Source organism: Cynara cardunculus (genome assembly GCF_001531365.2).
Source record: "Cynara cardunculus var. scolymus isolate 2C chromosome LG 7, CcrdV1, whole genome shotgun sequence".
Taxonomy (NCBI): domain Eukaryota; kingdom Viridiplantae; phylum Streptophyta; class Magnoliopsida; order Asterales; family Asteraceae; genus Cynara; species Cynara cardunculus.
Genome location: NC_037534.1, coordinates 1,907,979 through 1,922,321, shown reverse-complemented (window position 1 = coordinate 1,922,321; position 14,343 = coordinate 1,907,979). Strand labels below are relative to the sequence as shown.

General features: G+C 33.6%; 1 protein-coding gene across 2 annotated transcripts; it reads right to left on the bottom strand.

Moving 5' to 3' along the window:
- Positions 1-5,581: 5,581 nt before the first annotated feature.
- LOC112515376 (RNA-binding KH domain-containing protein RCF3) lies at positions 5,582-11,491 on the bottom strand. 2 transcript variants are annotated; one of them, XM_025122160.1, is made up of 8 exons: positions 11,339-11,491; positions 9,762-10,357; positions 9,122-9,550; positions 8,777-9,034; positions 8,418-8,684; positions 7,230-7,300; positions 6,074-6,147; positions 5,582-5,901 (listed from the first exon to the last, which is right to left on the bottom strand). In XM_025122160.1, the coding sequence occupies exons 2-7, from the start codon at positions 10,338-10,340 to the stop codon at positions 6,099-6,101; spliced, it is 1,653 nt and encodes a 550-aa protein (XP_024977928.1). In that variant the 5' UTR covers positions 10,341-10,357; positions 11,339-11,491; the 3' UTR covers positions 5,582-5,901; positions 6,074-6,098. The 2 variants fall into 2 exon arrangements, with proteins under 2 accessions (XP_024977928.1, XP_024977929.1); XM_025122161.1 differs by having other exon boundaries at positions 9,762-10,395; positions 11,339-11,359.
- Between the last annotated feature and the right edge of the window lie 2,852 nt (positions 11,492-14,343).

Below are 14,343 nucleotides of genomic sequence, written 5' to 3'. Positions count from 1 at the left end.
CCCACCCCCACCCCAACAAAATGCTTGTATGAGTAATTAAGACATCTTATCTTCTTTGGTAGCAGATCGGGATTTTTGTCGAACAGTTACACGTTTAAGATGAATCAGATGTTTGTAAAATCGTCTGATTTGTTTTTGACTGAATTCCTCTTTTGCGAGGGGTTTTTTTTCAAGTATTTTGGTTGTTTTGAAAGACTTTATTCAGCTTTTGGTTGATTTCTCTTGTATTTTATAATATCTGATAGCAGCCCTCAAGGTATTAGCATGTGTAACTCAAAAAAAATCTGTTGAACGGATGAAGGGCCCCGTTGGGACCTGCATAGATCTTTATTAAAACTAACGTTATTGATGATTTATGATAGAGACAAAAGCGCATATGTAAGTCAAGAAATCAATCTACTGATAAGTTATTACGGGAGTGAAATTGTCATTTCAACATGATATGACCACATGGTTGTAATATGGAAATACACAACTCCCTTTTACTAACGGACTACACCCGTCCTTTGGAAGTAAGAGAATTTGTCATATTCGTTTAAATAAACCTTGTTAATTACGTTTTTCTTTCAAATTTATATACTTTATTATTAACATAATAACGGTTATTACACAATACGGATTAGTGATCGCTATTTTCAATACTTGACTACTAAAATATGAAGAAAAACTTAAATTATATATATAGGATTGAGTTCACGTGAGAACAACTTGTTTTCATGAGACCCGTGAAACCATTTTTTTACACTTGAAACTTCACAGCAAAACACTGTGAAGGTAAAAAAAAATCGAACCTTCACAGCAAAAACACTGTGAAAATTACATTCACAGCGTTTTGATAGGAAGTTTCAAGTGTAAAAAAATAGTCTCACAGGTCTCATGAAAAAACAAGCTGATCTCACGTGATCTAAAGTGTGTGTATATATATATATATATATATATATATATATAATATATATAATGTAGAGTTATATAGGTTTTGAATTGGGAGTTAGTTGGGTAAATTTACTTCATATATGAATAACTTCTACCAGGCTTTAGGTTCTGCCCAGGAAAGTGACCCATGATAACTACACTTTCTGTACCTTTTTTTTTGTCTTTTATATAATATCTATTATTTTTTTTATTTAAGTGAATTAATTTTATAATAATTACATTTTCAAAACACTTAATTCTTGCAAGTAAAATGTTATAAATATTTCTATAAATTATTTAAAATAAAGAAACAAAAGTTTAAATTTAAATAAAATGAAGGGAAAATTGCATGAAAAACTAACGTACTTTAACTTGATTCCTATTTTGGGTAACGTACTTTCAAAAATTTTATTTTGGTACCTAAGATGTAAAGTTTTAAACATTTAAGTACCCGAGTAACCCAATGAAGACTAATTTTAGACTAAACAAAAGACTAATTTTAGATTTTAAAAAATCCACGTCATTGACCAGGTCAGCAAATAATACCGAGTTGGATACCACATCACTCGACACATCAGCATGATAATCGGTTAATACTTCAACCAGTTACCCGGATACTTAAATGTTTAAAATTTTACATCTTAGGTACTAAAATAGAAGTTTTGAAAGTATGTTACTCAAAATAGGAATCAAGTTAAAGTACATTTCTTTTTCATGCAATTTGCCCTAAAATTAATAAATTGAAATCCACTAATTTTTCTATTATTAAAATATTTTATTAATTTATTATTCCAATAAACTTTTAAATTTTTATATAAAATAATGATGTGAAAATACTGGAACAACACATCTGTTAAAAGATAATGCAGGTGTCCTAATATGAGTTCAATGAGAACATAAATCCCCTCGGTCTATGCCTCGAAAAATTCTGATCCAAAATTCTCACTCAAACATGAAATTCTCCAAAAAAAATTGATTAACCTGGATATTCAACCCGCTATGCGAGCCGACTAATTCCAGGGCAACCACCTGCTTTGCAGGTAGCCCGAAGTTATCGCATTTGAACCTCCGTAGACACAAGGGAATTTTTGTTCCTTCTTGGATTTGAACCTGTGACCTCCAGTCACTTTTGACCTTTGGAGCCAAACTCAAACCAATCAGGTACCACCCTTGTGGTTTAAGTTCTCCAAAGTTGGAGATTAGTATACTGTGTCTACTAGCTTTTCGTTTTAAATTTTTTTTCAGAGCCTAAAATCTCAATTTCTTCAATTTAGAGAATTTGTTGGAGATGTTTTAAGAGATAAGCAGTTAAGCATCTTTACAGAAAGAATGAAATAATCTAGGTTTGACTCCAAACATCACTCATATATCTGTTAGACACATAATTTACCTTCTCATTATGACCGTAGAACCAATACATGATGGCTAGAGATGTTCGAACGAACATGTCCGAACCGCTGACTAGACAACAAGACCAATCTTTTTTAGAAGCAGTTCATTAACGAGACCAGTATTTTTAAACGAGTATATAACGATCTCTGAAGGTGATGTTCAAAAGAACGATGCCATACCCATTTCTTTATATCCATTTAACATCTTAGGAGTTATGTCTACTCAACACAAAGAGTTTATTGAAAGGACCATTTGGTTCTTGTCTATTTACCAGATAAGATTCTTTGTCCTTAGATTGTTTTTGGTAAGGCGAGTAACACCCAAGAATTTTACCCGATGAGAGAGAAGACTCTTACCCAGTTAATGTCTACTGTGTAAAATGTGTCTACAGTAATTCATTTTAATGACCAAGAAAATGACCCAACAAGGTGAACGTGATAACTTTTACCGGTAAGTAATTACTCATAAATGTTCGTTAAGCGACTCATTAAAGCAACTTTTATGAGTATTAACCAATAACAAATAAGGGAAAACACCCCTGAAAAGTCTATGGGGGAAATTGATTGATTTATTCAAATCTTAGATTGAGACATGATCGAAGTGATTAAATATAGAGTAAATTATGGATTTGGTCCCTATGGTTTTATAGTTCTTACGAAAATGGTCCTTAAACTTCATTTATTATAGATTATGTCATTTTGTAAGGAATTGGTACCTTTTTTTAACGGCCATCCAGTTCCTCTTTATAGAAAATGGCAAAATATCATCAAAATGGGAGCCAAAGAATTACGCCGATCATTTTATTTATATTAACTTTGCATCCATATTGAATTACTTTTTCATCCGCTTTTTATAGTTCTTCGATTCATTTAAATACATTTTTCACTTGAGGGATCATTTACCTTGCAAATGAGCATGGTAAGAACTGAGAACCTTACCCAGTAAAAAACATAATAAAGATCAAGAATCTTAATCAGTTAAGTGGGCGAGCCGACTCTTGCCAACAAGATAAAGAATGCGAATCTTACCAATAAGTGCTTACGCAACTAAGATACAAGTAAGAGAGAATGTTATCGACAAGATAAACAATGTGGCGGACTCACCAATAAGTGCTTACCCAACTAAGATACAGGTAAGGGAGAATGTTACCGACAAGATAAACAATGGGGCAAGACTTACCAATAAGTGCATACCCAATAAGCATTTGGTAAATAGACAATAAGATTTTGACTTGTTATACCCACCTATTTCACACCACCGATTTCACAACATCACTCAACAAAACAATGCAAGACGAGCTACCAAATATCTTCAAAAGAGACTATAAAAAACACATCTATTATCAATCATTATATAGGCTTACAGGAGAGAGTTCATTCAAAAACTGTAAACATACTAAAAACCAACAATAATACCTAAATATTCTTAATACCATTCATTATGAATATCATGAATATGCATTATGAATGGTTCATGTTCAGTTGGTTTCCCCTGTTCTCAAAATATTTTAGAACCTGTGGGTTGATTCAGGGACTGTAAATATACTGAACCAACAATAATATCTAAATATTCTTAATACTATTCATAAAGAATATCATGCATATTCATTATGAATAGTTCATGTTATAGTTGGTTTCCACGGTTCTCAAAATATTTACGAACCTGTCCCTACCCTCGTATAGCAATTGCTGCACAACAAAGATTTGATCACAATACACCAACATCAACACTTCCATATCTCCACTTCAAGCATTCAACCCACTTTTATCTAATCCTTATATAAAAGTACCGTAACATTAATAACCGAAAACATAACATACGATAAAAAAGACTACAAGATGACTTCAATCCAACTTGTTAGCATCAAGAATGCTCCCAAAAGGATGCTGTATTGTCTACTAATCAATAACCATCATCTTCACAAACCTTCAATCAATCCTTCCTCCATTTTTATTTCCTTCAAATTATCATGCCCACTCGAAACTCGCGCAAGTTATTAACCAAAGAAAGATATCCCGATATTTGGGACTATAGAATTATTGGGTTCGATTCAGCGAAAAAAATATTTAGGAAAAAGGACAAGTAAAGAACAAACATATGTAGTAAAAGCTGGTGAATGTAAGCATGTCGAAAAACAAAGCCAGTTTCTACCTCCACTGAGCATAGAATGGAGATAATGTTGGCAGAATACGAGCATATAAAGAAGATATATTATACAGATGACTGAACTAATGAATATGATATACGATAAGGAAGGTCATGACTAACATCTGTTCTGTTTGGGTGTAGTTGGTACATGGACGGGATTGGACAGGTTGGATGGGTGAGTATGAGGGAGGCAGGCAGATGAAAGAATTCTGGAGGGTTTTAAGGTCTTAATTTGACATGGGTAATTTAGTAATATACTAATCTTGGTGGGCATTTATGTCCCACTTCAGGTCTTATCATGTCCAAGTCTAATGTCGCACCAAATATGGGACAAGTTTATGTACTGTTCTGTCTCATCCTGTCCTGCATCCCAATCACACCCTTTTATATCTACAGGTTGGTTCTAATGAGAATGAAAGTCACGATGAGAAGGGCAAGAAGGGATCTCCACCCTTAGATCAACAGCAATGAGATGCACAGCGATGCACCGGACCAATTCCTGTGAGAAGCGCAATTCATTGGGTGGGGTGAGATTAAAAGTGATAAGGGTCCAGATCCCTTCTTACACTCCTCAACTTAACTCTTATTCTCACACGACCCTTCGTCTTTATATCTAATATGTCAATTATATGCAAAAAGTGCAGATCTTTCTACACTAATATGTGAAGAGTTATATATAGTAAGCAAATAGACCAATATTGCCAACTAGGCTTAAAATGTACCTAATTGCATGACAACTTCCAATAAATATCAGCACAGTAGGATCCTAGAGAACAGTTTCCAAGGGTTGATGATCACCCGTCTCTCTTTGGGGTAGAGGATAGATATGTGTACTATTTACCCTCCCAGACCCCACATCCAGATGGGATAATTCCGGACTTGTTTGGTTTTGTTTCGTTTGGCAGATTACTCATCAGCTGTTTTTCTTTTTATTTGGGGAGGGGGGGGGGGGAAGGGGGGTAGACAATAATCACATGCATGCTACAGCTTTGATGATCCCATTCATGGCAAAACAGTCGACTATTCCTAGGTCAAAAAACATCCCCATGATGACCGTGGGACCGATCTGGTGGGGGCTCTCCAGAGGGTGACGAACACCCTTTTGTAGGTCAGAAGGATCAGAAACTTCAGAAAGCTTCAGAGACAATGCAATAAAATACTGAACATTACAAACTGCCAAAGGTATGGAATTTGGAAACATTGATCAAGGCACAGGTTGTTTGGAAATCAAGAAACGAAAGCTCGGTAAATTAGTTTTTAGGACATGGAGAATATCAGTAGTAGAAGTAGTAAATAAGATCTTCGAATAGTGGTCCTCTTAAGAAAAGCATGAAAGGTGGGCCATAAGTTTTCCAACACTGGTTCAACTGGTCTTCTGGTTTAGGCAGAGGCTTCGCCAATATAGGTTGGAGGCAGGCTTGGCTTGGCTTCAGGCTTCAAGTGTCTCAGCTGTTTTATAGGGAATGGAAAGGAAAAAAAAGGTTAACATAAAAGAGAATCAGATCCATATATGGGAGAGGCTAGGTTTATACTGCACAGAGTGTCATAAACTTGGTATAGATCAACAACTGAAGAGATATTAGTCGATTCAAAACCTCAAGAAAGGGAAATCGTCACTCACCTGCGCAAGCACGCAGATCAACACTTCAATACCCATAATCCCTCCGCCTAGAAACAGGGTTATGCCTCGACAACCTGGCAACAGAAGCCAACAACCATTATAAAAATGTAGATACCTCTGATGTGGGTCCGCTTCAGTAAATAACAATGACATGCTACTAAAGGGAACTCTTCAAACTGCTACGGGTGCGTTGGTAAGTAGATGGGACGGGACTGGACAGGGGAGAGTGAGATAGATAGGTGAAAGAATTGTGAAAGGTTTTAGGGTTTTAATTTGATATGGGTAGTTTAGTAATTTGCCAATCTTGCCCCATCTCCCTGCTTTTTGTTCCACCTGTTTTTGTCGGACAAAGGAAGTCTAAATGTCGCGCCAAATGTGAAGCAACAAGTTTTTGTCTTATCCTGTTCCATCCAGTCCGGCATACCAAACACACCAGCAGGGAAAGATCAAAATAACAGAAGCAGGAAAATGATAATTAGCTATCAAAAATAACAATATAAACTACTTTGAATTTTGAAGAAACAAGGCGTGGATATCAATAGTAACACTCAATGCAGTCATAAGCTTGAATGAAAGTTGCGACTCATTTGACCGTCTCAAAAAGATGTGGAGTTCATAAAAGAAAATCTCACTTTCTTACATCTGGTTGATCATAATAATAAGATAGACTCTCACAGCACAAGTTTCTGATAGCAGTCAATAAAATGTTCAAACTTACAAACACGACAGATGTTAACCATTTATAGTGTGCTCATCACATAATAGAAAAATTAGGGACTTTCTAACGCATCTTTTGAGCTGCAAGGAGTTCTCATTCTGTTAGCAACTTAAGGAAATCACAGGATAGAGATAAATATCAGCAAGAAAATAAATTAGAGCACTCATTGAAAGATAATGATGCAATCATTCATTGTGACCTCTTCTTTGGTGCACCCGTCAGCTTGTCCAACCTTCCAACAGCAGGTTAGTTACCTCTGTAAGGCTAGGATGTCAAATGAAATCTTTCTTTTTTCCTAGTTAAATCATTTTCCTTATTATCTATGGGTATTAATCACACCAAACACATGATCTCTGGAAGATCCTCGTAAACTAACTAATCTGTACTTAGAACCATATAAGTAGATAGATAAAAATTGTCAAAGCATAATATACTTACCCAGAACTCCCACTGCGTCCAGAAGAATAGCCACCACCATAGGCTCCATAAGCATCACCACCACTTCGCCCCTGAGAGAAATTATGTTAGAATAAGTACTTGTTGATTAAGTGCATCTCCAACAGATCTTCCAAAATGGAAAAAGTAGAGATTTTGGGAATTTTGTTCATGTTTTTTTGCTCCAACAGATTCTCCAAAACCTTTCTTCAAAATGGAGAAAGTAGGGGAGAGAGTGTAAAAATCTCCAAATTTGGAGAACACCCCAAAAATAATTACAATGATAGAGAAATATTATTTAATAAATTTCCACCAATTGGGAACTTTGAAAATAAATATTTAGAGAGAAATGAAAGGGATATTTTAATAATATAATCAATGTTGTAGTAATCTCCAAAATGGAGAATCTATTGGAGTTGAATGTATTTTTGTTCTAGAGTTTTTTAAGTTTCATCCTCCATTTTGGAGAAGTTCAGCAGAAATTTTGGAGAATTTGTTGGAGATGCTCTAAGAACATCTTCGTTCCATTTTTGGTTGCATCTGAAGTGAGAACAAAAATTATGACACAGCAAAGAAAAGTTGAAGACGTCATGATAGGCCATTCAATGACACCAAGAACAGATCACCATAATACATATTGTGGAGAAAGATGAAGAAAAACACAACAATAAGGCAAAGTTTAGTTTCCTTGCACGAAGGAACCAGTAAACATGAACAGCAAGAGCAATACCATAAGCACACAAACACAACCAAAAATAAGAAAATAGAAAAAGATAATGGACCAAAACCAAAAAATGTGAGCTGATAGAAGTTATTCATTAAACCTATAGCCAAATATAGCATGTAATTTATATTTTGACACTGCACAAGTAAAAGGGTTGTTTGGTTGATTTTCTGTTAAGTCCTGTATGGATAAAGCCATCTGCGTAGATTAATCATGTATGTATAGATTCGGGAGGTTTTTGTTTGGGAGGGTTTTTTCATAGATGGAAGAAGCGTTTTTTTTAATTGGGAGGAGCGGGTTTGGAAAGAGCATGGCTTTCTACATAAAGCTCCCCCTTAGAAGCTTACTGAATAAGCCACTATCTATATCATTAAGCCACTACCAAACAGTCATCTATAGCTGACCAAATAAGCTGTGAGTCCCATTAAGCTCTTAACAAAGAGGCCTTAAATAATATATACACTCACCTGCAATCCACCATAGCTTCCATATCCATCATTAGCTGGCAAGTCAGTAGATGCATTATATCCACCAGAATAAGAATGTACTCGTCCATGACCTTTAGAATCTCTATTCTCATACTTTGGAACATCAGGCACATCAGGTGCCACAGGAAGGTATGGAAGAACTGGAACAAAAGTAGACATTGCGCCTTCTCTTTCAAAAAGATTTGCCCTCAATCGTGAGGTTACTTGTAAGAGTGCGTCTTTGGCGAGATCAAGTTCTGCTGAAATCTAATAAGAAAGACCAAAAAACCGTTACTTGCATGTACAGATCTGATGAAGTCAAATAGAACTTCGCTTAAAAATTACATTTTTGTATGTACCTGTACCATCTCATCATCATCCTCGGCAACTTTTGGAAGGTTCTCCTTTGAAAGAATGCGAATGTTAGCTTTGGTAGCTCTCCTGATTTCTGTGATTATTGCTCCTCCTTTCCCAATAAGGCACCCAATCCGAGAGGTTGGCACAAGCAATCTAGTAGTAAAAGAAATAAGACCTGAATCTCGTTCAACTCTCTCACTACACCTGGGTTGCAGGCGTAATGCCGCCTCAATAGCTGGAGAAAATGTGTCTTCAAATACCTATACATTAATAAAACAAAATCACATAAAGCTTTATCTTTGATCTAGATATCATGAAAGATTTTACTTGGGACCACTCAAAGTTACCTCTTTCGCTGAAATAGATATTATGCAATCATCTGCCTCGGTCGCTGAACTATCAACTTTGATGGCTGCTCCAGTTTCCTGTCTAATTTGATTAATTATAGCACCACCCTTGCCAATTACACCACCAATGTTTGCAGTAGGGCAAATCAAACGAAGAGAAAATTCCTTCGGTGAAGCATCATCCCTTGGACCTGGATAGAAGCCACGTGGCCACTCCCCGCTTTCACCCTTGTACCCACCATAAGCACCAACCAGTGGAGTCAAACCCATAATCGGTGCACCAGCAGCTGCACCCATAATAGAACCACCAGAAGGATAAGCATTAGGTGTGGAGGAAGCAAGCAAGTGCTGTGACCGTGATGGGTTATCGTGAAGACGAGTTGCAATTTGGAAGAGTGCTTTTCTCACAATAGAGGCTTCACCAGATATCTGTATCATGAGAAGAATGACGGATAAGCTTGATGTAAAGATATGAACTTGTAAAACATCAAATTAAAATGTCCAATGTGGTCCGTGCAAATTGTAAACTCGGTGTTGTATTTCACAATTAAAAATTATCAGGACAGCATGATTGACAGTTGAAAACAACTAAAACAAAAAATGGCAAGAAAAAACAACTGTGGTATGTTTTTTGATGTACCTGCACAAGTTCATCGCTACTTAATGCACAAGCAGGCAGATGATTATCCTTCATAATTCGAATCTGAGCCCCAGTGTCAGTCCGTATAGTTTGAACTATCTGTCCACCTTTTCCAATAATACATCCAATCTGATCTGATGGTACAAGGAGTCGAACAGTAACTTGCGGTGTTTCCTCGGAATCCTCTTCAGCAGTTAGGTCATCAGCAACAACTCTATCATGCACTTTGAAAAGAGCATCCATTGCTGGACACACACGATCATCAGGGCCATCAAAATCATTTGTTTCCTCACTCGTGCTGTGGATAGTGACAACACGTTCATCACATCCCGACACCGTCTCACCAATTCTAATTTTTGCCTTACTCTCAGATCTCAGTTGCTTAACAATATCCCCACCCCTTCCCATTATACTTCCAATCTTCCTACCAGGACATAAGTAGCGGTACACCGTATCATCTGAACCAATAGAATTCTGTCCTCTGTCATCGCTGTTAGTCCGTCTCTTGCTTCTTCCATGATCATTGTAGTCAGATTGAGAATGCGAACGCTTTCCATGACTATTTCTTTGCCCAGCCATGTGGTGCACAAAGGTACCTATTCCAACTCAAGGTGTTAACCCACCAAATAACAATCTGTTCCCATAAACATATGAAACACAATTATCATGACATGTTCACAATGACAAAGCAGAAACAGGGAAAGATAAATAACTGGAACCCCAAAAAAATTCAAATACTGATGATATGGCTATAAAACATTGTGATGGGCATACAATAAAAAACAAGATATATCAGTATTGAGTACGGTATATTAAACATATAGGGAGGTTTCGGGGAGAACTCCCAAATAAATGAAAAACTAAGGAACACTCAGGCAACCATACATCTGGACCAGGAGCGGATTTAGGGGGCACCAGTTGGTATCCGTCCTTAAGAATGCTACAATTTTGTTTGGTTGTGTACAACGGTGCAACCACAAATATATCTCTGGATCCGCCTCTGATCTGGAAGCTATACACATGTGCATACAAGTAAATGAAGCTGTTTCTTGGTCTGCATACCCGACAAATTGCTTACAAATTACTTATATGCACATGTGCATACCGTCCAAATGAATGGTTACCAGGGTGTTCATCGGCTTTTCTCTTTTGCAATTTTCCCCTGAACCTGACCCATTAAACATAAGTCGGTGTTCATAATAACAGTCTAAGCAATGCATTAAAGGAACCAAATGCTGCCCAGTTATCCATGGCAGAAGCAAACATAAAAATCCATACACGATACTCACCTGCAAATTCTTTGAGCTTAAGTCAAGATCTAGAGCTGAAAACAGTAAATTACTGGTAACCAATTTCAAAACTAACAAAACTGATAGGAATCATTGAAAACCACAAGAAGATGCAAAGCATTTCTCTAAATGACCCGTAAACCTAATCAACATATGTACGGTTAATAGTCTGGATAATAAATGCTTCAAAAAAAATCAAAAGTGCTTCATAAATGATTAATCCCTAAAATTACAATGATTTCGAAGGAATCCAGAAGAAGAAAAAAGAGATGGATTGGGATTTCATACCTTGGTTGTTCAAATTGGAAGGTCAATTCGACGTTGGCTGAATGGGAGAGAGATGAACACCGACTGTATTTTTGTTATCTAGGGTTTCTGACTTTCGATCCAAAACGTCGTGCACGAAACATATAAAAAGAACTCATAAACCGACCCCGCAGCCTTGCTTTTAATTTTTACAAAGTCATGAATATTAACGAGTTTGAAGTTCAACTGGTTTTATAAGATAAGATTTAATGATGATATATATTATATTTAGTATTTATATATTAATATAATTTGAATAAAATAAGAGTTATGGTTCCAATTACAGATTATCGATGAAAAAAATTGTATGACACTTTAAAATCCAATATGTTTAAAATCCAACATATTTACACGACTCCACAAATGTGTTCGATTTACACCAAGAGCAAAGAACCAAAAAACTTGAGCTTTAAGATAAACACTCAAAAACAATAAAAAAACCATAAATTTGACAGATCATAGGCCATGAAAAGACGAAAAAATATGAGTTTTATAATAAAATTTCAATTGTTTACCATCTTTCTTGTCCAGAAACTCAGATTAAGTTGATTTAATACATGTATATATATATATATATATATATCAAAAAAACCCAAGAACATATTATACAGTGCAATTTGGACAGCCTAACCCCAAAATATATAGTATATATGTAAATAAATAACTATAAAAGTATAAATCGTAAATATTAAAAATATTTTTTCACAGTATATATAACATATAATAATATAATTAAGTCAAAAATTATTCAATATTGGAGTCATTTCGAAAGTATTAACGAGACGATTATAATGGTATAACTTGTTAAAATAAAAATATATTTTTTAAACATGTTTTAATTGATATACGATTATGTATATTAATTTGATAAAGGTTTAAAATGAATCATTTAAAAGTAAAGAACGTAAAGTAAATTAATTAACTAATTATAGTGGTATAAAATGTAAATTTAAAATTATAATTTTAAAAAAAGCAGTTGTGAGATGGTGAGTGTATGTGAAGGTGTGAGTGTATGTGAGGAGAGGAAAGGGTGAAATGTGATATAAAGAGTATCTTGGTCATTTAGTATTTTAAGACTTTAAAAATTTTGTTAAATTTGATTTATAATATAGTATAGATATAGATACAGAAAAGCAATATTTTTCTTTTAACCCATTTTTCAATTTATAATACATACATATGGACTTTAATGTTTAAAATTGTAACGTTTTTGGATAATTTTTTAGAATAAATAAATTTTTAGACATTTCAAAACATGTTAAATAACTTTTTAGTTTTCTAAAACTTGTTAAATACATTCTTACAACTTACAAAACTGATTAATATGGTAAAATAATGAAAAAAAATATGAAAAAACCAATGAACTACGATTATTTGAACAAAAAATAACACTTACATCTGTAAAATAAAACAAATATATCGAAAAGGTATTTACATTTAAAAAGTTAATGATAAAATTTATTCTAATTAAAAATAAAAGTTATTATATCACCGTTTTTTAAATTAAAAAGAATTATTGATTAATATTATNTGATGAAACTTATTTTAATTAAAAATAAAATATATTTCGTTGATGATTTTACAAATTAAAAAAATAGGAAATAATTTAATTAAATTATTGACAAATACGATAAAACTTAACTAAATACATAATTAAGTAAAAATCGTCGCTAGTATTCATTGATATATATACATGGATTACTTATATCTAATTGATGGCCAACTTGATCACCGTCAGACACTCTAACACAATAACATGTTAATAAGTGTGAAAGATCGTGTTTGAATCTTGTCGGAGATATCATTTAACCGTTGGATTGGCGACGAATTTTAATTAATTATGTATTTAGTTAAATTTTATTGTTATCCCTTAGTAATTTAATCAAATTATTTTCTATTTTTTAATGTAAAAAATCATCAACGTACTATATTTTATTTTTATTCAAAATAAATTTAATCAGTAATCCTTTTTTATTTGAAAAATCACTGACATAATATATTTTATTTATAATTAAAGTAAATTTCTTCAATAATTTTTTAAAATGTAAGTACTTTTTAATATATTTGTTTCATTTTATAAATGTTTTTGTTAAAAAAATTTAGAGATTTAATCGTTCAAAATATGAAAGTCTGTTGGTTTTTTTCAGACTTTTTTCATTATTTTACTACATTAATCAGTTGTACTTGTCATAAAAATATATCTAACAAGTCTTAGAAAGTCTAATAAGTTATTTAACATGTTTTAGAATGTTAAAGACTTATTTATTTAAAAAAATTGTTCAATGACTTAAACATTTCAAATACTAAAGTCCATTTGGTCTTTTTAGCCTTTTTCCATTTTAAATTCAATTTTAAGGCGGCCTTTGTTATCATATATGACAAAATATAACAGAACATGAAAGTTGTTCAGCATTTGATAAAACATGATTGTATAGAATATGACTAATAAAATGATCAATTTATCTCTAATAAGTTTTTTTATATATTTTTTATATTTTAATTAATTTATGTAATTTATTAAGTTATAATAAAATAAATATTTTTATAATAAAAGTATATTACATATGTATATAATGTGTGTCTACAAATAATTATATATGTATAAATTTATTATTAAATGACAGACATATTTGACATTCAATATTGGTTATTAATATAGTGATGATTCATTATGATTTTAAATTTGTGGTTCTTTAATAAAGAGGTTCCCCAACGGGTTCTTCAAACCCGTAGAGATTCTTTTTCGGTCGACGTATGAAAAGATAACTCATTTTAGTTTACCAAATCAATATATTTTTTGTCATTATTGTCGTTGTCCGTATGGTGCTTAAAAACTCGACCAATCCGATAAACCCAACGCGAAAATAACTCAACCCAAAGCAACCCGATGTCTAATCGAGTTGTAAAATTTTCAAACCGTAGGTATTGAGTTGATATTGGGTTGCTATTATCTGAACACAACCCACCCCGATGAACCCGATATCCTT